The sequence below is a fragment of the Lepisma saccharinum genome, chromosome 28 (genome assembly GCF_977018435.1).
Source record: "Lepisma saccharinum chromosome 28, izLepSacc3.1, whole genome shotgun sequence".
In the NCBI taxonomy this organism is placed as follows: Eukaryota; Metazoa; Arthropoda; class Insecta; order Zygentoma; family Lepismatidae; genus Lepisma; species Lepisma saccharinum.
Window position 1 is genome coordinate 25202432 of NC_139256.1, and position 19885 is coordinate 25222316.

General features: G+C 38.6%; 1 protein-coding gene across 1 annotated transcript; it reads left to right on the plus strand.

Moving 5' to 3' along the window:
• Positions 1 to 3901: 3901 nt before the first annotated feature.
• On the plus strand, positions 3902 to 7744 carry LOC145980631 (uncharacterized). The gene is made up of 3 exons (XM_083113668.1): positions 3902 to 4093; positions 5651 to 5852; positions 7294 to 7744. Exons 1-3 carry the CDS (start codon positions 3941 to 3943, stop codon positions 7530 to 7532), a joined length of 594 nt encoding a protein of 197 aa, XP_082969794.1. The 5' UTR covers positions 3902 to 3940; the 3' UTR covers positions 7533 to 7744.
• The last annotated feature ends 12141 nt before the right edge of the window (positions 7745 to 19885 follow it).

The window sequence follows — 19885 nt, forward strand, 5'->3', positions numbered from 1 at the left end:
ACACACTAAACACTGCAATTAGGTGGACGGCAAAAGTCTACCCATGTGTGTTAACTTCTTGTCAGCCGTAGAACATGGACTCAGAATTATCTCAGGGCTTGCTGAGTGTAAAGAAAGGTTATACCACCTTTATATATATTTATTATAATCTTAATAAAAGAATGTCTATTAGCACACGTGTCTTTACTTGTAACACCTACGTGCATTTACTTGTACCACATACGGGCTTTTACCTGTACCACGCACGTGCTTTCACCTGTAGGGGGGGTTTAGAGAACATCCCATTTATTCCTCGCTGTGAGGCGCCAGGGGGAGTATGGGGACCTAATTTTATTTAGGGACTTGGTCGCCGCTGACGTCACGGGTTCCCCTGTAATAGAGAGTAGGTTGTGCATAGTACCCCAACCACAGCCGGGAATTGGCCGAAACCAATCGGTACTCCCGAATAACGGGCGCAGGGTAAAAGGATTAAAGGATGCCGCGACACCCCCGGCGTTAGCTGGGAATTGGCAAGCCAACTGGTGTCTCCTATGAAGGGACGGCAGGTTAGAAAGAAAGGTCCGGGTGCTCCCAGACAAGCCGGGCAGGTAGAACCTGGGCACCTATCAGCCGAAGCGAGCGAACCAGCTAGGTAGGTTGCTGCTAGGCTCTTCTTTTTCTTTCTTCTTCCTTCCTTCCTTCAGGCTGGGAGGCCAGTTAACCCTGGATGTTTGCCTGTTGACATCAGGGAGCCAACTGAGCTTCGGGCCTCGCTGCGCTGGCTTTACACTCGCGGTGGCGCATGGGTGGTGTAATTCTCTGTAATTCTAAACAAATATTTGAACAGTGTAAATGACAATAATTGATAACATTTACTGAATACAGCAACCACGCAGGGTCTAATAATAAGCGAAGCTAATAAACGTAGAGGTGGATCCGTTAGCGTTTACAGAATACAGAAAAGGGTCAAATAATACGTATAGGTGGATCCGTTAACACATTTAAACTAAAAGCGTACGCCTCGCAGGGACATTTAGCATGCATTGTTCTTAACAAAATATAATATCGCGACCACGCAGGGTCGTTAAATGTGGCGACCACGCAGGGTCGTTACGAAAGAATATTGCTCAAAAAGTATTGTATCCTATAGTATTTTCAAACAATCCACAACAAACACACGGCATATGCTACCCCGTCTAATACCTCTTCAACCAGGAGTTGGTCCAGAATCAAAATCCACAAAATTGGCCCCAAGAGCGAGCCCTGGGGACATCCCTTGCTAACATCCTTGATTAGCGTCAATTGCCCTCCTAATCACGGACGTTCGCAGATTTTTTCCAGGAAGGGAGAGGCAAGATACGCGTATTTTTCCATGGTGCATATTACCACGATAATAGTGTTGCCCCCTCAAAAGACACCACTTGAATTTGAAATTAATGTAAATTACTATAACTGAAATCAAATTATTCGTGTGATATATATACTTCTAGGTTGACATTCGTTTTCGAAGAGGAAGGTGAAGTTATCCTTGCCCCCACCCCTTCTAGACATTCCATTCCCCTACATTATTATAATTTCACCTAGAAGTTTAGTGTAGAGGTATCTTATTTCTGTTATTAAACGATATTGTTGGAGAAAATGAAGTATTTTCAAGCCGATGAAAAGTCAAAGCAACTACGGAGGAAGGGATGTACAGTGGCGCAACCACAAGGGGCAGAGGAGCATTGCCTTATCCCAACCTTGGACGAAAATCAATTCTAGGGGGGCAAACATTGAAGTAAGAGAAAGTAAGACTAGCAAAGATCAAGAGTAGCAGGACAATAGGATACTCAAGATGGAATTAATTTCCACGTCTTTCTTCCAGACGACCAGGAGAACTTGCAGGGGGGCAATTGCCCCCTCGACTTCAAATTTTATGCAAACAAAAATACATTTCTTATGTATGTGTGTTGCCTAACTGTACGGTGATAAGGGGATTTTAACAATAAATTTTTAATTGGCAATTTTTACGAACGGCGTATAGTTAGGCAACACGCCTAACACATTGCATTTTTATTGCAGGTGATTGTACATTAAATTAAGTATAATATAATATTTTCTATAAATCTATTATTTAAATATTAAGCTCTCTCTCTCTTTTTATTTGAATACGTGTTTTAAGTCAACTTTATGCACAGTAAGGCTAACGGGGACTGGACCTACTGTTTAGAGCAGGGTTGTTAAATGTTCAGGAACACATAAATTCTAATGTCTTCTATTGGGTTCCTCTGAAGGGCCGGAACCTTCTTTCTCGCACAATTTAAATTCGGTCCAAGTTGCAGATTGTTTCATTGAAGAAAGGTTCCTGGACCGTATTTAAATTGATGCGGGGAATAAAGGTTCCTGGACCGAATTGAAATTCTTCCGGGAAAGGTTTCCTGGACCGAATTGAAATTCTTTCGGAAAAGGTTTCCTGGACCGAATTGAAATTCTTCCGGGAAAGGTTTCCTGGACCGAACTGAAATTCTTCCGGAAAAGGTTTCCTGGACCGAAGTGAAATTCTTCCGGGAAAGGTTTCCTGGACCGAATTGAAATTCTTCCGGGAAAGGTTTCCTGGACCGAATTGAAATTCTTCCGGGAAAGGTTTCCTGGACCGAATTGAAATTCTTCCGGGAAAGGTTTCCTGGACCGAATTGAAATTCTTCCGGGAAAGGTTTCCTGGACCGAACTGAAATTCTTCCGGAAAAGGTTTCCTGGACCGAAGTGAAATTCTTCCGGAAAAGGTTTCCTGGACCGAATTGAAATTCTTCCGGGAAAGGTTTCCTGGACCGAATTGAAATTCTTCCGGAAAAGGTTTCCTGGACCGAATTGAAATTCTTCCGGAAAAGGTTTCCTGGACCGAATTGAAATTCTTCCGGGAAAGGTTTCCTGGACCGAATTGAAATTCTTCCGGGAAAGGTTTCGTGGACCGAATTGAAATTCTTCCGCGAAAGGTTTCGTGGACCGAATTGAAATTCTTCCGGGAAAGGTTTCCTGGACCGAATTGAAATTCTTCCGGAAAAGGTTTCCTGGACCGAATTGAAATTCTTCCGGAAAAGGTTTCCTGGACCGAATTGAAATTCTTCCGCGAAAGGTTTCCTGGACCGAATTGAAATTCTTCCGGGAAAGGTTTCCTGGACAGAATTGAAATTCTTCCGGAAAAGGTTTCCTGGACCGAATTGAAATTCTTCCGGAAAAGGTTTCCTGGACCGAACTGAAATTCGTTCTGGAAAAAAGGTTCCGGGACCGAATTTAAATTCATTCAGAAAAAAGATTCCTGGACCGAATTTAAATTCATTCAGAAAAAGTTCCTGGACCGTATTTAAATTGATCTGGGAAAAAAGGTTCCTGGACCGAATTGAAATACTTTACAGATAAAAAGGTTCTTTACGGTCCAGAACCCATTTACGCTTGCTGATTTTTTCCTTCTGGACCGGAATTTAATTTATTTAAAATTCCTGGACCTTTAAGAACCCTAGTTTAAAGTGGGATCCGAACCACTATGTGCCTCCACCGCTTATCGAACCCGGAACCCCTAGATTACAAGGCGACAACGCTACCACTGCGCCATCGGGGAGGCCGTGTTTTACACATTAAAACCTGTCACTGTTTGTAGGCGATTTTTGAAAATGCAGGTGGTTAATTTGCTATTTTCTAAAACCGATTCACATATGAGAATTTCCACACATGTTCTGTTACCCCGTAGAACAGGAAGCTGCACGTATCTTTGTTGAGCACACATGCAAATTAATAAGGTCTTTAAAATTCATACGGGCGCATCATCATTATTTTGATAGCAATTGCTTTTTTACCCATAGTATCTGCGGAGTAGCCAATTAACTTTACATCGCTTATCGTTAAACTTAGATGTATGTTTCATCTGTCAGACAATATAAGTGGAGGTTCAGCTTAACAGCGATGAGTGCTGCTTAATTCAGGAACAATGAAGTGTGTTGTAATTGTTGCGTTTCTGGCCACATTCTTACTGTCACTAGCTGACGGCAAGCGTGTTCGTCATGCTAAGAGAGATGATGATGATTTGATCTTTACGGAGTGTCCTAACTTCGGGACACCAAGCAATGTGAACTTCACTCAGGTCTGTATGCGGTAGTACCTTGCTTAAAGAAAACTGAGGCAACTTCTTCATAAGACTATAGGTGTTAAAAGTACATATTTATGATTTGTGTGAGCGTCAATATTTTTCCAGAATGTCACTTACGGATGAGAAACATATGCAAAACAAATTATCGAGGTGTCATAATTAGACGTCTGATCACTGATACAATATAAATCTGTCATTTGTGACCAATATGGTTCACATGTACGTAGCGTTTGGAATTGGCGATTATATATGTTAGATGAAAAAGTCCCATTTCAGGGGCATATCTCCTTAGCTGGTAACACGAGTAGGTCGAAAGTTTGTCAACAAACATACTAAAACAATAAAAACACAAAAACATTCCGTGGCTGCTTTAAAACATTGCGTTTGATTGGTAATTAACAATAGTTTAATTATGTAAGATTAACTGGGACGGACAGCATATTGCATAATTCCATACCTGCCAAAGTTATTTATTCCCTTCCATTTACAGAAATGCTTGCAATATATTCAAATTATATTCAAAGATTGATTGATTTGCTTTATTTTATATCGCTCTCTGTGTCACTTTTGGCTAATTTGTGAAGATGGGGATGGGTGATGATATGATGAAATTGATGAACGGACACTCCCAATCATATATGCCCATGCCGGGATTAGAACCCGGGACCCTCCTGGCGTCGAAGCGCGACGTGGTAACCACTCCACCACGGGGACCGGCCATGATATTTTATTTCTAAATAACATGTCCGTACATTACTATGTAAGACTCAAATACGATTTATAGCCTATATGAGAGCATGAAATATCTATGTAGACCGAAACGTAAAATGGAACATTCTTAACAATTCAAAATATCTAATCGCGGTGCAACAAATACCTACATCATTGTTGACTTCCGGAATAGGATAATCGTATTATGTGAACTAATAAGATGTATCTACAATACCTTCGGACACCATTCTAAGGTGACAATTATCGTAGAAACATGATGTAAAGTGTCCACCACTATCGGTTGTTAATTTTTCTTCGAGCGTGCTCTCTATTTTTCATAGTCGTGAGAACAAAGAAAAATGCCCCTTTTTCCAGTTTTGCAAACGGTCGCTCTCTTTGAAATTATATAATTAAAAAAACTAGTGGTCAGATCGTGATCAACTTTTAATACGATGCAGGCAGGAAGGTTTTAAATACAATTCATAACTTTCAAATTGTCAAAATTGGTCAAAAAACAGTTCTTTTCAACTTTGTGAAACAACATTTTCTTAGTATTGGGTAGTCCTAAAAATATAATATTGGTATTGTTTTGAAGCGCTTTGCATATTTTTGTCAAATCCATTATCATTATCAATTCACAGTGCGAAACCGACTTTATACAGAATTTTATTCAACGCAGTAAAGATGTACGTAGAACGTGGCGACACCGCACACAGCGATGACCATTGAACCGTAGAAACTGCGGGTAGTTATTGCCAGTCGGTGCGTGCGGTGTCGCTACGTTCAACACATATATCAACAGCAAAATGATTAATTGTAGACTGTTTACACTGCGCACAGGTAGCAGGCAACTGGGTTACCCTGAATTCAACCCTGCCATTCACTACGTGTTACATGCTTACGCTCTCGGCCAATGGCGAAGACTCTGTTGAAGCGGTTGAGGGCGTTATGGATGAAGGCAAACCAGTGGTGGAGAGAACAACATGCTCCATAAGGGAATCTAGTGTGTGTGCTGTGGTGGACGCTCAGGATACTAATCATAGTAAGTGTGATATGTTGCATGCTGAAGGGTTAGAGGTTCGACTCATAAATGTAATCACATATTCATTAAAAATTGTACCAGTATTTAACATTTGCTTTAGTAAATATTAATCTTAACGCCCACTGTCACGCGGAGAAACGCGGCAGCAGAACTTCTGTTGTCTGCTTCTATTGAAATCAAGCGGTGTAACAGAACATCGCGGAATTTCAGCACCAGAAGTCTGCAGGTTATCTTAAATTGGTTGATTGATTGAGTTGGTGATTTAAGTCCACTTTATGCACAGAAAGGCTAATTGGGACTTGACTTTCAGTTTAAAGTAGGATCCGAACCACTATGTGCCTCCACCGGATATCGAACCCGGGTCCCCTTGAAGTTTCTCCACGTCATAGTGGGCGATTACCTTTAAGACAACGTGCAGACTTCTGGCACGGAAATTCCGCGCTTCGGTTCCGCGCGTTTCCCTGTAGTTGGTGTTACACTATCTGATTACAATAGAAGCAGACAACAGAAATTCTGTTGCCCCGTCTCAGAGGGTGTTAAGCGTTAGTGCTGCTGCGAGAGCATTTCGTTCGAGCGCCTAATAGTTCGCACGGACGACGCAAGATAGTGTGTGGAATTGTGAGCTCTTCGCTCCACATGACGTCACGATCGAATAACGTTCGACCAGACAAAACGAGCGACATACACTTGAAGCCCAGTAGTACACGTATTAGCGTCATTTGTCTGTGGTAGTTGGCTCTCAAATACGGAGAGTGAGGTGATAGACACAGTGAAATTGAAACTTAAGTGAACATAGTCATCATCTCCATGCTAAAATGTAGTTCAGTCTATCTTACCAATGAACAATGGTATATGTAAATGTAATAGATGATTGTGGGCTGAAACTTCCAGGACGAATGTTTTACATATATGTGTATACGATTATGGTTATATTAAAATGATATTAGATTGTATAAGTTCGAGGGTGGGAGACTATGTGCCTGCACCTGGTATCGAACACGGAACCCCTTGATCACAAGGCGACGAATCTACCACTGCGCCATCTGAGAGGCCCTTAGTGGACATAGAGTAGATGAAATGAAGTAATCAAACAACAATGTGTGTAACAACGTCTGAAGGCTATTCGTTAAGAATTGAGCAAGGGCCAAATTGTGATGAGAATGTATTAGTATCATGTGGTGGCAGCGATAGGGTTCCAACACTGCGGGTGGAAAGTGCCAAAAATGGGGGGGGGGACAAGGGAAGTTTACTTTCCTTTCTTATATGTGGTTTAGAATAGTGCTGAGGCAAAAGTGTAAAAGTGGGGTGGGGCAGTTCCCCCTTCCCTTGGCCCCCTTATTGCCGTCAGTTATATTATAAATTATTATCTCAGATTGTGAATCGACATAAAATTAGATCAAGATATTTAATGGCGTACTATAGAATTGTTAATTTTTTCCAGCCAATACGTTCACAATAATTGCTGCCGATCCCAATTACTTCATAGCAACGGTCTGCACTGAGTACCCTAGCGGCAAAATAGGACACACCTGGACAGATGTGTACATTCGGGAAGGAGTGGAATTAACTTCTTCAGAAGAAGAAAGAATTCGAGAAATTCTAGAAAGTGGAGGATTCGATCCTGATAATATGAACTGGGTTTACCTGAACTCATGCGTTTACGATTGGAGCATTATGTAATTGCAGAGATCAACATTTCTTGTTATAGACGACATGTAAAGACAAATAGAAATAAATAGTAACCTGCAGTTCTAAAGTTTTAATAATTCTCGTGTTTTGTTAAACCTTGAACCAAGCAGCTGTTGATACAGTCACGGAAACATCCACTACCAATTGGTTTTCAATGGGATCATTACAACTCAGAAGTGTCCGTGACTGTACAATAGGATGAAACTTACAGTACTTAATCAGTGTAAGCAGAAATAGGTTTAGACATAAGTAGTGGTATTGATACTACGGACAGTGCCGGAAAGTATGAACCCCCCCCTCAAGCAGATTTGCTATATTTAAAACTTGCTCAACATGCCCATATGAGCTTGTTGCTCTAGTGTGAAACCCGTATAATTCAAGATTTTTGTAAAAATGCCCTCATGGATTCCATGAGAAAGTATGACCCCTTCAGATTGATTTGGCTATACTTACAAAAGGCACTTCTGTGAGATTGTTGGCCATAAATTTGTTAAAAATATTGGCTACACACCCACAAATACACATACACCCATACATACACATACCCATACATATTTATTTCTGGTTTAAGTTCAATTGGGTACCAGGCTCAATTTGTTTATCTAATATTAAAACAATGCAATTCTTCTAACAATGTAATATATATATTTGATAAGCAACAACAACAGAGTCATCTATGTGCAAATGTCTGAACTCGGTGAATACTTGGGAACAAGTCAATTTTTTTCAATATATATATTTGATAAGCAACAACAACAGAGTCATCTATGTGCAAATGTTTGAACTCGGTGAATACTTGGGAACAAGTCTATTTTTTTCATTATGTCAATATTTTTAACTTCTTTTGCCAGTAATAGGGAATGGTAGTAAGTGTTAGACAAAGTACTTTGGAGCTGAATATGCCTTTCTTAAGACGTCGTATATTGCTAAAATATCTTTAATTTACATATTTCTCATACCGCCGTATCTTGTTCTATTAGGCCTCTTCAAGAAAATTGCCAATTAGTGAAAATTAATTGAGCACAACAGCAAAAGAGGCTAATAGGCAAGCATACAATGATATGGGGATATGTGAATTGTTGGTTTCTTCAATTCAGATAAATGGATTGAATAGAAACTGGGATATTTTGCATTTTGTTATACAAAATCTGATATTTGTTACATCCAGCTTGTTTGTTGTAATCTATTCTTATTTAGGGTCATGGTTATATCTGTCTCAGCCTGTTATACAAATATCAATACATAACAAGGTTAGTGCCTTCTGGGACATGCATGTCCGTGCAGGTATTTGCGGAGGGTCAGTGCCTCTGAAGGCCGCTGAAAAAAAAGCCTGCACGGATCAATACTTGAACAATATGTGCGCATGACGGCCCCAAAGCGGTGGGATCGATACTTGGCACGGGAGTTCTATTGCCTGTTATTTCTCCCTATGAAATGATCGCCGCGGCGAAGTTCTCCCTATTGACATCGATTAGTTCCAGATGCACACACCGCCGCGCTGGGAGGCAATGGCGCTGCGGTATGGATTGCATGTACGCTCAGCAGAAAAATGGGATGTGCGCTCAGAAGAAAGTACTTCGGCAAAAATGTTAGAGAATAGCTCATGTTTCTGAATATACCCCCAACCCAACCCCATACCTACCCACCCATATCCATATATATTTACTTCCCGGTCCACTTCTATTGCATCATGTTGTGCATCAAGTGGGGGGTTCCGCCAAAGTATAGGAGACTTGAAGCATATAATTTGGCGGAATAATCCAAGTAAAGGTCACATATACACACATACAAAGCACAGTGCTGAACCCAACTGATCCAGCATAGAGATTAGATTTGAACCCCAAGAAATTGTATATAAATACCAAAGCCAAAAATATTAATACACATACACACATATACACACATACAAAGCACAGTGCTGAACCCAACTGATCCAGCATAGAGATTAGATTTGAACCCCAAGAAATTGTATATAAATACCAAAGCCAAAAATATTAAGTGTATACACACATATATACATACACACACACAAAGTACAGTGCTGAACCCAACTGATATTTTTATTCAGTATAAAGTTTTGAATTGAATCCCAGGAAATTGTATATAATAAACAACAACAAAAATGCCGAATCAAAAACATTGTAATCAATGCAATAAAAATATATCCAGCCCCAATTGGGCCAAGCACCAAAAGATTTGTAACCCAGACAAATACAGAACTCCCACAAAAATATGCCCTAAATGCCATAGAAAATACAGCATGCAATACTTCACATATACACATAAAGATACTTGCTCTGTACAGTCATCAACATTGCCCCCACAACCATCTACATCTGGTCTGAAAAGAAGGCACGAAGCACCTGTTAATGCCAGAGCAGCAAAACAGCTACGCCATGAACCTAACCGTAGCAGTTTTAACGGCCAATTAAGAGATCACCGGTTTGTATCAGAGCCAAGATGCGGCATTGAGAATTTCTTGAACAGTATAAATTCTGATCTGCAGGCAATTCTAAATGCACAAAATGGCTCTTATAAGCTATCCCTCAAATTGTTTGTACAATATAAGAAACCAAACGGCACAAAATTTACACAGCCCCACATAACAGAAACTGTACCTGTATATTCAAATGCAAATTCAGACACAATAATAAGCAGCTTGATAAATCAATTGAATATTAAACACTCTGAATTTGCAGCAAAAGAGTCAGGATGGAGCCTATGCGGCTCATCACACAAGTTATATATTAATATTTCTGAATTCAACCCATTACAAGGATCTACATATCTGCAATTACCTGATAATATTAAAAACAGAAGAGCCGTGGTTAATATAAAAAATGCCGACCAGAAATGCTTTTTGTGGTGTATTTTAGCTGCTTTGTATCCAGCTTCAAGAAATCCTGAGAGAATAACTTATTACAAACAACATGAACATCTTTTTGACGATGCAATGGAGGGTTTGGAATATCCAATGTCTGTTCAGAATATTGATAAATTTGAAAAAAAGGCCAAGCACATCAATGGCAAACAATTATCTATTAATGTTTTTATTTGTTCTACTGGACGTGGCAATTCTTTGATAGAACCTCTCAGAATCAGTACACTTGATGATGAATCTGCAATTCCGATTGATCTGCTCTTAATTGAAGGGGATGATACACACCATTATACTCTGATACATAATCTTCAAGCTTTAGTGAGAACACAACTAGACAAAACTCATACAATATTCAAGTTGTGCAGAAGATGTTTAACTGTATTTGATGGTCAAAAAATGGTGAAAGGGGTTCGTGAAAAAAATGCAGAAATTGCCAAAAACAAGTTAATTGAGCATCTGAAATACTGTGGCAACCATAAACCTGTTCATATGGTGATGCCTAATCCAAGTGAAAATTGCAAATTCAAAAAGTTTGAAGCCTTGTTGGAACACCCAGCATATATTGTCTATGATTTCGAATCGAATCTCAAATCTCTTGCATTCTGCAATCCAGATCCTGAAGAATCCTCAATTACACCATACCAGTTACATGAACCTTCCAGCTTTTGTTATGTGGTTGTATGGGATGGTGTTGTTATTAAAGAATATTCATACAAGGGACCAAATGCCATCAAAATATTTGCACATAGAATAGAAAATGTGTGCCGTGACATAGCATCTAACATCTTATTAAAATCAAAGCCTATGTTGCCTTTAACAGAGGAACAGATTGAGGATTTCAACAATGCAGAAAAATGCCCGGTATGTGATTGTGAATTTTCAGATACAAATATCAAGGTACATCACCATTCTCATACAGATGGTCGATATAAACAGGCCCTGTGTAATAGTTGTAATATTAAGATCAAGAGACCAAGATTTATCCCCATATTTTGCCATGGAGCATCCAATTATGATTTCCATCATCTGATCAGGTACGAGGGGTTTGACAAACAGAATTTAAATATTTTAGCTGAAAATGATGAAAAATATATATCTATTAGCAAGATAATTAAAGTTGATGGTGTTTCTATTCAATTAAGATTTCTTGATTCTTACAGATTTTTACCTGCTGGCCTGGCTACACTGGCCTCTCAATTATCTGATGATGAATTCAAAATCACACGTGCCATGTTTCCAAATCAGGACCTGAAATTAATTAGGCGGAAGGGTGTATATCCATACGACTATGTTACAGATTTATCTAAATTTGATGAGTGTTCCCTGCCACCACAAGAAGCATTTTATAGCAAAATCAGAGGATCTGGAATTACTGATGAAGATTATCACCATGCCAAATTGATGTGGAAAAGTTTAAAATGCAAGACATTTGGTGATTATCACATGGCTTATTTGAAACTTGATGTCGCTCTCTCAGTTGATATATTGCAAGCATTCAGAAAATCTTCCATGCAAAATTATGGACTGGACCCAGTGTATTTTTACAGTGCCCCTGGTCTAGCATGGGCTGCAACGTTTTTGAATACCAAAATGCAATTGGATCTGATCCATGATCAAGATAAGTATCTGTTTATGGAGAAATGTATAAGAGGAGGGATGGTGCAATGTTCCCAGAGATATGCCAGAGCAAATAACAAGCATATGCCTGATTATGATCCAGCACGGCCATCAAATTATATACTTTATGTGGATGCAAACAACCTCTATGGTCACGCCATGATGCAAAAACTGCCATATGCAGAGCTTGAGTGGGTTGAAGATTTCAAAATTGAAGATCTTCAGAATTTTGATGACCGTGAACATGGCCTCTTCTTAGAGGCTGGTCTGATAATTCCAGATCATTTGCACAACAAATTTTCTGATCTGCCCCCAATTCCCGAGGTTAGGTGCCCACCTGGCTCTAAACAGAAGAAGCTCATGATGACCCTGGAGCCGAAACAGGGTTATGTCATATATTACAAAAACCTCCAGTTCCTGATGAAACATGGTGTTCAAGTGACCAAAGTTGGCAAAGTTTTGAGGTTCAGGCACTCAAGATGGTTGAAACCATATATTGACACAAACACAGAGCTTCGAACATCTGCAAAGAGCCAATTTGATAAGAGCTTGTTTAAATTGATGGTGAATTCAGTGTATGGCAAAACAATTGAAAATGTCAGAAAACATACCGATGTTAAAATAATTACTGACCCCAGCCGGAGCAAAAAATTGGTTGCAAAGCCTAATTTCAATTACAGAAGAATTTATGATGAGTACATGGCACTCTTCAACATGATGAAAACAAAAATCAAGTTTGATAAACCTATTTATGAAGGGGCTGCGATATTGGAATCGTCCAAATTACATATGTTAATATTGTATTATGATGTGCTGAAACCTTTTTATGGTGATCGTGTAAAATTATTGTACATGGACACGGATAGTTTTATTCTTGAAATTCAAACAGAAGATGTTTATCAAGATATGTCACAGCCTGAATTGTTTCAATATTTTGATACCAGTGAACATACAAAGATTCAACAACACCACAACAAAAAGGTGCCTGGCAAGTTAAAAGATGAGACACTTGGTGATGTTATTGTGGAATTTGCTGGGTTAAGTGCCAAGGTGTACAGTTTTAAAACATGTAGTGCTGTTGTCAAAAAGGCCAAGGGCATTGGCAGAGTTACTGTGGAAAAAGAGCTTGTATTTGAAGATTATAAAAATTGCATCAAATCACAGAATTCAATTAGAACATCAGAAAATAGAATTCAGAGTGAGAATCACTTGCTGACTAGCAATATTGTAAGAAAAGTGGCCCTGGACCCACATGATGATAAGAGATGCATCTTGTCATGTGGCATGCATACTCTACCTTGGGGGCATTGTGATTTGAAAAGTGGAAATCAATGCCCAATTACAGAGCATGATTTGAAATAAATAAACATGCCTATGAACTTATTTGGGTTCAAAAAACAGGCTATTATGGACCTGCCCACACCACAACCCTCTCCTGATTTACAATCTGTAATGTCTAAACTGAGTGGCTTGTTAATTATTCATCTGAACAGCATACTTACAGATGTTGATGATGAAACAGGCAAAATATTGTACATATTTAACAATAATTTAAATCATTACCAATTACCTGTAGGTGGGCAATTGCAATTTATTACAACCCCTGAGGGTGATGTCAAGATTTCAGTAGGGAGAACTATTTATAGAATTAAGCACTCAAACATGATTTCTGGCACTGTATATACTGTTTCTGCTGGTGACTGCTTATATATTGAGGTCCCTGGATCCTATGACAAGCTTATACCCCTTTTTATAGAATTAAGAATCAGATACTCTATAATAAATAACCAGTAAAAGAAAATGCCTAATGATATATTTGGCCACACAAGACATGAAGATCACAGTGATGAGATTCTGATGCTTGATGTCAGAGTCAAGAAATTAAGAAGTGATTTACAAGCTTTACAAACCACACTGAATGCCAGTCTTCAACTAGAAATTACAAATTTGCAATCACAATGCATGGACCCTCTTCTTAAAATTGATTCTGAACTCAAATTGCTGCTTCAAAAATATACTGATCTGGCAACATTAGATAATTTTCAAAGTTTAGAAGAAGCTGTAGCAGCTCTTCAAGCCAAATTTAAGACCCAGGCTAACAACTCCGAGCAATTGAAACAACAATTGGAAGAGCAGATAAATAATGTCCAGACACAGCTCCAAACAATTGTCAAAAGCATAAAATCACAAGAAGATTTTGATCTAGTGATTTCCACTCTGAAAGAACAGATTCAGTCACTCCAGATACCTAATCTGGATCCTCTGCACAATGCCATAGCCGAGGTTAAAGAAAAAATTGAGACACTTGAAAATTTTATGAACAATTTGCCATCTTCTGATGCTTTGAATGCAATAACTCGGAGTGTAGCAAACATTAAGCTGCAACTTGAAACATATGAAGATTTTGGAAAAATTCAAAGTACCATAACCCATCTTGAAGGTACAATAGCAGCAGTGCAAAGTGATTTGGCAAATGTACTAGAATCCCGATTGCCTGGGATTGTAGATACACTTGTCAGTGTCCAGCAGCAGATCACAAAGCTTGAAAACCTCAACACTGAATCTGAACTGTCTCATTTTCATCACTTGATAGATGATATCCAAACAAAACTTGAAATTTTACAACAATCCACACCCTCTCAGGCAGATATAGCCCTGCTCCAAAATGCTATGCAAAATGTGGCTGATGCTTCTGAATTAAACAATGTGAAATTGGCACTTGAATTTTTGCAAAATACAGTATCAAATCTTCCCACATCACAGGAACTTAAAAATATTAAGAGAGCAGTGAATAGGATATTGAAATCAGAAGATATCAAGAATATCCAAGCAGAGATCAAACATCTTACTCAGACAGTGGCAACTCTACCAACCAATCAACATATTAATGAACTGCATGCCCTGTTTGAGGATATCAGAAGACAGGTCCATGATCTTACTGCTCAAAATTCAAAATTGGCAGTTGTTGAAAATTTGCAACAAATTGTAGCTAATATCAAGCAACAGCTAGGGACCATGGAATCCAATCAAGCAAATGCTCTGTCTGTTTTTGCCACCCAGCTTCAAGAGATTGTGCAACAATACAAGAAACTTGTTGTGGACATAAAAATTAAGCCAGGCCACGATGATGTTGTTAGGACCATCAATGAGCACCTTGAATCTGTAACAAGCAGATTGCTCACAGCAGAAAAGGAAATAACAGGCATAATCGAGAATCCAAAACATACAGTAATTCTTGAATTGTACAGCATCCCCAACAAAGAATATGATTCTCCATTTACACCAGGTGGCAAAATATATATGCTGTCCCCTGCTCAATTTTATTACCAGTTTTTTGTTGGGGGCACATTGAGACCAATCAAGATCAAATATTGGCATCAACCACAGGCACACCACTACCCTACCTTATCAATAACAAATGCTGAGAACAAAGTGAAAATCACCAGTGTAGAGTTAGAGGATTTTACAGATCCCAATACATTAGAAACAGCCTATATTGAAGATGATGGATCTTTGGAATTTAAAATACATATTGGAGACAAATTATATTTAGAAAATCCTGCAGTCTCAGCTGCTGAACACCCCATAGTTGCAATATTCTTGTTTACATATTATGTCTAGAGAAATTATAGTTGATGAACTACACAGACAAGCCCGACATAATTTTAAGAGACTCCCAGTAGTCACAAAGGGCATAGATGATTTATGGCAGAGCGACTTGATTGAGTTGTCAAGTGGGCAGTTGAAAAACTTAGACAAAATCAACAAGGGCTACAAGTATCTACTCACTGTAATAGATACATTTTCAAAATTTGCCTGGGCTGTGCCACTCAAATCCAAGACTGGAACATGCGTTACAGAAGCCTTCAGGACAATCATCAATCATTCAGGAAGATCACCACGCTATTTGCAAACAGATAATGGCAAAGAATTTTATAATTCAGTGTTTCAACAATTTATTAAAAGCCAGGCAATAAAACATTACTCGAGTTACAGTGACCTCAAAGCCTCAATTGTAGAGAGATTCAACAGAACCTTAAAAAATCTTATGTATAAACAATTTACACTCCAAGGTAATTATAAATGGCTTAATATTCTTCCAGAACTTCTACATAAATATAACAACTCGGTCCATTCCACAATCAACATGAAACCCTCTGAAGTAACTTCATCTGATGAGCAAAAATTGATCAGGACTGTTTATTATCCTAGATACCAGCCAACAACAAGAAAGGCCAAATACAGGGTGGGTGATCAAGTAAGAATCAGCAAATATAAGCACTTATTCAAAAGAGGCTTTACAAGAAACTGGAGCACAGAATTATTTACAGTGGTTCAAGTTAAACCCGGGACCCTTAACACTTATATAATAAAAGATCATCGAGGGGAAATTCTCAAAGGCAGATTCTATGAACAAGAGCTCAGCAAAACTAAACAGCCTGACACATATCTCATAGAAAAAATCATCCGCAGAAAAGGCAACAAGTTACTTGTCAAATGGCTAGGTCATCCGGAAAACAGCTGGATCGATGCAGACAAAGTGATAATATGAGCACCTGGGATGTTATAAAAAGGCTGCCAGAACCTGAACAGCAGAATAAGAGAAATGGCAACTTGCTGCCTGATAATATTAGGTGTCTTATTGTTGGGCCATCTGCTTGTGGTAAAACTACACTAATGGTTGATAATTTTTTATTGGCACCCAACTGGTTAGACTGGAAAAACAGGCACTTGTATGTTTTCTCTAAGAGCTTGGAACAATTAAAATATCAGCAGTTGATAAAGCTATATGATGGATTGGATATAGCCACTTTTGAACTAGATGTTAAGCCACTTCATGAATGTCTCGATAATTCTGTTGTTGTGTTTGATGACATTATACTGGATAATCAAAACAAGGTTAGAAATTTCTTTACACAGGGCCGGCACAAAAACATTGATTGCTTCTACCTGGCACAGACTTTTTCAAAAATACCCAAGCAACTGATCCGGGACAACAGCAATTTTATATGTGTGTTTCATCAAGATCATACAAACCTCAAACACATACATGATGAATATGTAGGTGGGGACTTGAGCTACAATGACTTTTCTAAATTTTGCAGCAAGTGCTGGAACCAGGACAGTTATGGGTTTGTCACAATTGATATGACAAGAACACCTAATACTGGCAAATACAGAAATAAAATCAACGATTTTCTAGACGTTGAGACATAAATAAACAACCATGAAACGACCAGTCATTGATGATCTTAAGTTAAGAGATTATCTTGTAAAAAGATTTAAGGGATGGAAATCAGAGAACCGTGGAATTTATGAAAAACACAAACAAACAGAACAGCCTGTCATTGATGCTATTAATAATTTAGGTAAGAATATCAAAACTGTTACAGAGCAGAATCAAGATTTGATCACTGAGCTTGTACCTGTAGCTGCTAGGAACATTTTAGATTATCCATTCACCCCACTTTCCAGTATTCATACACCTAGTCCTCTTGCTCCTAGAAGAATTGAAGCTACTCAGGATCCTATTGAATTGGGTCTTCTTGCTCAAAAATATTTAACCACACCTAAAGACAACAAAGATGAGGTGTTTGGCTTATATGCTGACACAGAGCTTGACGGCAGCATCATACATAGAATTGGCAATTTTAGAGTAACATTTATGGGAGATGATATAATTGTATATTCAGAATCTCGTCTCGGAGAAAAAGGTGGTTTTGTTAAATATCCCGGCACACCTGGGTTGTGGGAACTGATGACTAGGAAAAGGCCTGGCAGCTATACAGATCAAGATTATGAACATTACAAAGAAATATTAATAAAATCAGATGCTCTATACCAGAACAATGATCCCACACAAAAAAGAGTCAAGTCTAGCAGTGGGGCAAAATACAATAATTTAATCAAGCCCATATGGTCACAAATCAAGACAGGCAGTGGAATCAAACAATACAACACCCTGCCTAAAGAATTTGTCTGGGTTGATGATGTCAGGAAACTTGTAGATAGGTTGCTGGTGATAGCTGGGGAAGAAAATGCTGGCAACCACAATTTTTACAATGAAAAGGTTGGAATTATGGACATGATAAGCACAAAATTGTCTAATTTTATAGTGAATGACCCTAAGGGGATTGGATATCTCATAAAAATTATTAATACTCTACCACCTAAATTTTGGAATATTTCTGAGGGTCGGGGCTTGGTTAATGACATTATAAACAAGCTGCCATTTGAACTTCATATTCCAGGCTATCAGTATTGTGGTCCAGGCACAAAATTGGATCATAGATTAAACAGAGGTGATCCTGGTGTAAATCCCCTAGATGCTGCTTGTAGAGACCATGACATAGCATACAACACACATTCTGATCTTGACAAGAGACATGTTGCAGACAAGAAATTAGAAGAGGCTGCATTTGGTAGATTTGTAAGCAAAGATGCTTCTTTAAGTGAGAGAATATCAGCATTGGGAACCACCATAGCTATGAGCACCAAACAAAAACTGGGGTGGGGGTTGTGAATATGTATATAATAAACCTACAATGAAGGCCAAGGGTGTTATGTATCAAATACCTTATGCAGGTCTCAAATCTCTTAAAACTATTGACAGTCTTTTGACCAAAAAGCAGCGCAAGAAAAAAAATTCTTGTATTGCAAAGGGACATGGTATGAAATTGTTGCTTAGTACCCCCCAATTAAAAAAATTACAGCAATCAAGAAAAAAATCACATGTGGGGGGATTTATATTTACCATCCCGGCAATCTTAGCTGCTCTCGGGGCTGTTGGGAGCTTGGCTGGGGGATCAGCTGCCATAGCAAAAACAGTAATAGATGCCAAGAAAAATAGGGCAGAATTAGATGAGCAGAGGCGCCATAACCTGGCCATGGAGAAAAAAGGCAAAGGTGTTAAGAGAGCCATGAATAAGTTTAAAAAAAACAAGAGCCGCTTACAAACCAAGATATTGAAGCTTTAATCAAGCCACTGGGCATCAAAAATTTTAGAGGTGTGTACATGTCTGATTCTTTACCGGAACAACCACTCAACAAAGAGTGTGGCATTGTTAATTTGGATAAGTACAAAAATCAGGGCACTCACTGGATCTGTTATCTTCAATATTTAAACGATGAGGCATTTGTGTTTGATTCATTTGGAGGTGTTCCACCTGAAAATTTAGTAAAATATCTAAAATCAGCTAATCTTTATTACAATAATGCCCGTGTTCAAAACTTCAAAGATGTTAATTGCGGACATTTGTGTTTATCTGTTCTCAGATATATGTCTCAAATAAATAAACCATCAATTGAAAATTTTCAAAAGGCCTTGTGGTATTTGAAACTTCATGGGGGTATTCCATCTCACCAGCCAAAATTCAATATTGAAACTCAAATTGCATGATGACATTGTGTATCCCAAAACAATAGCTCTCAGAGCATTTTACGGCATGTACTTGATCCCTAATATTACACACCACAACAATACAATTGCAGTAGGGGATCAAAAAATTGTCATCACTCCAGGGCAATATAATCTGTCCACTCTAAATGCTCAATTACCCAGAGGTATAGTGTTAAGTCAAAATTCTGTCACTCACAGAGTAGAGATTGTATCTGCTACAGAAACAGTGGATCTGGGTACTATAGGAGAGCTGTTAGGCTTTGAGAACAATACAAAACTTGAACCGGCCATCAAACACACTGCTATGAATATACCTAAATTCTTAGCCATAGAGACTCTGAATATTCACTGTAATGTGGCTGAGGGTATGATCACCAAATCAAATGGCATAGGCACTCACAAACAAACTGGCATCATTGCAACATTCAAACCTAATTCCGAATTTAT